Source organism: Limulus polyphemus, unplaced genomic scaffold, assembly GCF_000517525.1.
Source record: "Limulus polyphemus unplaced genomic scaffold, Limulus_polyphemus-2.1.2 Scaffold1317, whole genome shotgun sequence".
NCBI classification, from domain to species: domain Eukaryota; kingdom Metazoa; phylum Arthropoda; class Merostomata; order Xiphosura; family Limulidae; genus Limulus; species Limulus polyphemus.
The window spans coordinates 305,949-312,735 of NW_013666927.1; the positions used below are offsets into that span (position 1 = coordinate 305,949).

Genomic DNA, 6,787 nt, shown 5'->3' on the forward strand with positions numbered 1-6,787 from the left:
TATAAAAAGAGGGTGACAACGTGACGGACAAGAATGTGTGTGTAGGTAGTGAGTAATTGAACTGCAGTCAGACAGAGACGTATTGTTGAAGTTAACGTTCGTTGATATAGCGTTTGTTATAAAGCGTCTGTTGAAAATAAGTGTATCGTAAAGTTGTATTCGGAAAGAATAAACCAGTTTTATTAAGTAAGGACTTGTGTCGCTAAAGTTTTGTCGGAACGAAGTTACGGGAAGTTAATTAACAAACGGAGAGGTAACAATACTATAAAATGTTTATACACAGTGTTAAGATTTGCTTGTTTGTTTGTTATTAAGCACAAAGCTGCACAATGAGTTTTATATGCTGTGCTCACCACGTGTATAGAAACTTGATTTTTAGTGTTATAAGCATTCAGACTCACCGCTTCGCCGTTTGAGGGGTTACTTAATTTGTTTGTTTCAAGCATAAAGCTACATAATGGGCTATCTGTGCTCTGCCCAACCACGGGTATCGAAACCCGGTTTCCAGCGTTGTAAGTCCACGGACTTACTGTGCCACTAGGGGTCGGCACTGAATTAGGAAGTAACCAGTATTATTGCACATTCGTTTCAATTTATTGATTTACATTCTTTTATCGACAAAAATTAGACTGCATTTCGAAAACTGCTACAAGGTTATTGTTTTTTTTTCTACGTTACTGAAAATAGCAGAAACGTCAAAATCATCGTTAAACTGGTACATAATTAAAAACCTTTTATTTAGGCCTATCTATGACCTTCAAAAAGTTGACGACTCTACATGTTTCGACGTTACAACGTCATCCTCAGGAGTGTATTCATACCGCATTGAAAACAATTTAGAAAAAAGTGAATATTTTTTAAAAAGGATTTTTTCTGGGAGGTACTGCATGGGAAAAGTGTCCGAATTGTGCTTTTTAGTCTTACGAAACTCATTGCGTCAAAATTATTCAATGTATAAAATTCAAAATTTTCATAAGTTTTCCTGATATAAACTGTAATGTTTTTATTTATTAAAAATGGTATTGAAAAATAGTATTGTAGTTTTTATTAGTACTCCACTTTATCAGTACTACATTTAAAAATTACATCAATAAACATATAATCAAACCCCCAGTGAAAGCCGTGTTCTTATTGTGAGGAGAGTACTTTATTAGAAATTGTGTTCTGTAATAAAGAAATGGTTGTAGCACATACCACAGTTATTTTTATAATTGTCTGAATCTTGAATACCCAAAGTGTGAATTTTTTTATGGATTTTTGTTTGTGGTGTCATTCAATAGATGGCGCATGAGTTTTGGTTATATACATAGATAGTGACATACGTCCATTATGGTATGATTTCACATGAGTCTGCATAGCTTGCAGTGCTTATGGCGCTACGTAACTTAACTAAATCACCAACCCTTACGTACCAATGAAATAAACTGTTTTACATATCTATAGATATGCTTAATAATTAGTTATAATTCCTAATGATTAAAGTAGTAATCCTTTTATGAATACTGACTTGTAAACTAGTGCGCTGTAATATAATAAAAAACAAATGGTAAAATGTGTCTCTGGCCTACAGGTAGAATCTTAAGCTACGTCTGTGAACTGAACATTTTCTAGTTTTACATTGAAGGATGTCTAAGGATAATACACAAAAAAAATTATAATTGTTGTAAATATTTCATGATTGAAGTTTCTATACTGATACATGCAGCCTTATATCCCGATATACGGTTTCAAATTATAGTGTTTAAGTTTGTTTGTTTGTAATTAAGCACATAGCTACACAATGTGCTGTCTGTGCTCTGCCCACCACGGGTATCGAAACTCAGTTTCTAGCGTTGTAAGTCCGCAGACATACAACGATGTGCCACTGGGGGACGCTATTTTACTTCATTCAAATTATGGTGTTTTTTTATTATAAAACACTGTGTAAAGCAATACATGTTTCATATCTAATTTTATTTCTTGTTTCTTCATAGGGATGGGCAGACAACTTCAATGGACCAGCTGGAATGATTGTTGCTGTACGTCTTCTTGTTTTCTAGACAACTAATTAAGATTATTTCTTTAAGTAACTTAAAGCTTAAGCTAGAGAGGTTGTAAACTGCCTGTATGATTATTAATCCGTTTCAAGAAATTTTGAACTATAATTTGTTTATATAGTCGTATATTGTCCACATACACCTACATATGTTACTTTTAGTAATTATGAATGGTGTTTTTCACGTAAGTTACCGTTTATGAGTAGCGTTATTTACCCATCTTTGGCGCATTTTGCCCACAAAATTTGTCCCAGTAGTATATGTATTATTAGCGAACGGATGTTTTTGTTTTTAATCCGTCAAAGAATGCGTGGTAAATATACGGGATTTCTACAAATTTATTCGCCCACATTTGAAACAACTCATACTCTCTTATCTCATTAGTGCTTCATATGCGAAACAGGGAAATCTTAACTTAATTTTTTCCATTCACATACTTTAAACCTATCTGAGAATTTATTAATTATATTCGTAAAACATGCTTTTTTTAGTATTTCAGGCAGCGTAGACATTGTAAAGTTGAAATTTGCAATGTCTGTTCCTGCATTTTTCAGTGGGACAATATTTCGGTCTATTGTCTGAGGCTACCTTCATTACAAATTTCTCTTTTTCGAATTTTTGGTGGCTCTTTTTCAATTCTAATAAACTGAAATAATGTATTCTAGCAACGGTCATTGAACGACGAGTATGTTTATAAACAACACAAGCACTGCAAGACATTCACACTGAATGATAATATGCACTTATCGGGCAATTAACATGCTGAAAGATGCTTATTTAACTTTCAAATTAATTCGTATTCTTGTTAAAGTATTTGTAATGCATTCGTGGCGGCTTTCATGTATGATGCAACTCGTATTTCTCTATTAGACAGGGAAGGGCATGTTGAGATCTATGATGTGTGAAAGCAGTAAAATCAGCGATCTAATTCCCGTGGATATTGTCATAAACTTGATGATAACTGTCGCTTGGCACACCTCAATTCACAGGTAATCTTTCTTCAACCGTTTATTGTTCTTACTTAAGTAAGTTATGCCATTTTTTAAACGTTGTTTTATTGATACTTATGTACTTTTCTATTATTTAGTATCTTTATCTAATTTGTGACTACAGAGGGTTGAGTGCGTCGTATTAAAACTATTTTGAATATGCAATCAGTAAGTCACTTAACAAGCGCAACCGACATAAAGTGTCGGTGGAACAGATTGTACTGGAAGTTCATTTTGACATTGTTTGGCGTTGGGTAATATTGTGATGCCATTAAAAATTGATCGTTTTTGGATAGAGTGTGTAAAAGGCCTTTCAGATACACACCATAAATATGTGTTCGGATTAGGGATTTAGAATTTCAAAGACTTGGATGTCTCTTATACTTACACAATTGGAAAACAAAGGAGTATGGATCATTTTGGGGACCCGGAACCATCCAGAAAGTTATCTGCAAAACATAGTGCCCAAACCGTGGTAATCAGAGTGGAAAATCTTGTAACAAGTGAGGATCTACCAATACAAAGGTCAGTGGCATTCGATGTCCCCGTACTCCAGGCAACAGTATGCAACATAATCATTAAGGATATCCGTCTGAAAAAGTGACACAAGTTCCTTTCACAGCATATCTGTTCAACTATCTCATACCTCAAGCAGCTGAGAAACCGTTATCCTCGTACACTAAATGAATTATGGGAAACCAGTAAGGAATGGTGTGCTTTGAACATGTCAGTTTTGCGATGAAGCCTTTGCAGTGAAGATTATACTGTAGATGCACGGTCGTCAGATAGTCATGAACGGTCGACTTGATTTGGTTGAGGTTCCAAAATCGTTTTAATATAAGGTACTCAACCTCTGCGTTAATGTTAGAAAAAAACTTTACTATTTCATAAGTAATGTAAAAATGAAATGTTTTATTTGACATCCTAATACAACTTGAAACGCTTTATTCGATTATACCTTTCTTAATAAAAAAAAAAAGTGCAATTCTAGTATGGTAAACTTGCACAATATGAATATTAAATTCCAATTTTTCAAACCTGCACATTATATTTCGTTCTATAATTTCTTAACAATCTCTGTTTATAAGCTCAAGTGAGTTGTATGTTTTCATCTTTTAAGACACAACGAGCTAAAGGTGTACAACTGTACTTCAGGCTCTTTGAATCCTGTTAAGTGGAAAGCCTGGGTAATGTACGTTTTGCCAGCACTGAAGAAATATCCTAGTGGTCAAATATTTCGTTCTCCTGGAGGCACTTTTAAAACAAATCATCAGTGGAATAGTATTTGCCAATTTTTTCAACATCATATACCTGCACATGCAATGGATATTTTAGCTAAACTTTCTGGACAGAAACCAAAGTGAGAAACTTTTATTTACATTACAAGTTTCAAGTTTAATATCTTCTTCTAGAAAAACCGATAACAGACATTTATAGTGAAATTCGGAAAAAAGATGAGTACTAATAATTATTTCTCATCATTACATATAATGATAACATCAAGTAGCAGTCAGTATCTCCGAACTTAGCTTGTACTTATTAATTGATAAACCCATTGATTTATTTTTTGTTTTCAGGATGGTATGGCTGTACTCAAAGATTCACCGAGCAGTTAACTCTTTAGAATATTTCACCATGAGAGAGTGGATCTTTCACTGCAACAATGTCCTAAATCTTTCTCATCAACAAATTGGACAAGACAAAGAGGTATTGTATTGTCACTTTTGACTCACTTGAGTCAATATGAATCTAATCAATAGTAAAGTAAAAGAACACGGTAATACCAAACAAACATTTTTAATTACGGTGTTTTGGCCAGGTGGTTAGGGCCCCGGCATGACCAGGTGGTTAGGGCGCTCGACTCGCAATCTGAGGATCACGGGTTCGAATCACCGTCACACCAAACATGCTTGCCCTTTCAGCCGTGGGGGCGTTATAATGTTATAGTTCGTTGGTAAAAGAGTAGCCCAAGAGTTGGTGGTGATGACTAGCTAGCTGCCTTCCCTCTAGTCTTACACTGCTAAATTAGGGACGGATAGCCCTCGTGTAGTTTTGCGCGAAATTCAAAAAAAACAAACACAATAGTCTAACTACAAAAAAACAGCATTAATTGTTAAAAGAGTACTTTGTTATAGAATCAAAAGTTTAGAAACAACAGAAATCCTTCAAAGAAAAAATAAAAATAAGGATAATAATAAAACGAAAATACTGAGAATCCGAAATTGATTAAATTAATGAAAAAATGAGGAATTGATGCTATTATTTGGTGTTGGATGTTCATTGAAAAAGGAAAGGCTTTATTCAATTAAAAGTTCATAACTTGTGGTTCGGGAATTTAAATTATCTAGAAGTATGGGGTGTATGTTGTTCTCATTGTGTAATCAGATACAAGACTTGGGTGGATTAGTTAGCTTATATCTGCTTCTAGCTAAAATTCCCTCAATCAGTTCAAAATGAGGGACGAATATATCGCGGGTAGCCCTTTGTGTAGCTTTGGGAGACAATTCAGAAACAAACAAACCAAACTAGTATCAGCTCAGTGTAATCGATAACATGATATAATCGATAACCTTTAGAGATATTTATATTTCTATAAATAATGAAACTGGCGTGATTTTTAATGATGTAATCTCTGATATTCGAAAAGAGTTTGAAGGCTTTCAAACATTCCAATTGTTTGAAACCCTAGATTAATTTTCTAGGTTATCACCAAAATAAACTAACAAAATATATCGGCTCGCATCAAGCGACAAAACCTGTGTTGTGGTCAGATAAGAATCGCTCTTTCGTCAAATATAAGCCCCGATTTGCCCAACTAGAGCGATAGTAGGGGATGCCAACAATGGAGTTATGCGTGTTTAAAGCTTGGGGAATTGCTTTGACATATATATAATATTGGCAAACCTCTTCGAAACAACTGTACTGCTACACAATTTCAGAAACTCTTCATTTTCTGAATAATTCAAAATGTGCTTATGTCCCCCTAGAACAGCAGTCACGCTATGCACTTAAAATGCTAAAATCAGCGGTTCGATTCCCCGCGGTGGACACAGCAAATAGTCCAATGTGGCTTTGCTAAAAAAACAAACACACAAACAATCGCTGTGATATTATAAATGTTTAGTTTTATCATATGAAAGCCTAAAAGTTCTTCTGGATCTTCTAGATATTTGGATTTATAGAAGTCTGATACTTCATCCTGACTTTCCAAATGTTTAGTTTGATCATATGAAAGCCTAAAAGTTCTTCTGGATCTTCTAGATATTTGGATTTATAGAAGTCTGATACTTCATCCTGACTTTCCAAATGTTTGTTTTTATATTAAACGTTGTCAGTTGATCTGGATCTTCTAGGTACTTAAGTTAATGATGGTCTAACAATTCACTTGGATCTTCTAGGTTCATGGAAGGCTAACAGTTCATCCTGACTTTCCAAATGTTTAGTTTTTGATATTAAACGTTGTCAGTTGATCTGGATCTTCTAGGTACTTAAGTTAATGATGGTCTAACAATTCACTTGGATCTTCTAGGTTCATGGAAGGCTAACAGTTCATCTTGATTTTCCAAATGTTTAGTTTTTGATATTAAACGTTGTCAGTTGATCTGGATCTTCTAGGTACTTAAGTTAATGATGGTCTAACAATTCACTTGGATCTTCTAGGTTCATGGAAGACTAACAGTTCATCCTGACTTTCTACATCTTTAGTTTTATGATACTAAACGTTGTCAGTCGATCTGGATCTTCTAGGTACTTAAGTTAATG

At 34.3% G+C, this 6,787-nt stretch overlaps 1 protein-coding gene across 1 annotated transcript in view; it reads left to right on the top strand.

The window, feature by feature from the left end:
• Window positions 1-6,787, top strand: part of LOC106463072 (putative fatty acyl-CoA reductase CG5065) — a 31,628-nt gene that overhangs the window by 22,112 nt on the left and 2,729 nt on the right. The window contains exons 8-11 of the mRNA XM_013923043.2: window positions 1,974-2,018; window positions 2,907-3,025; window positions 4,146-4,385; window positions 4,603-4,732. Of these exons, the coding sequence (XP_013778497.2) occupies window positions 1,974-2,018; window positions 2,907-3,025; window positions 4,146-4,385; window positions 4,603-4,732 (534 nt within the window). The remainder of the gene's footprint in view (window positions 1-1,973; window positions 2,019-2,906; window positions 3,026-4,145; window positions 4,386-4,602; window positions 4,733-6,787) is intronic.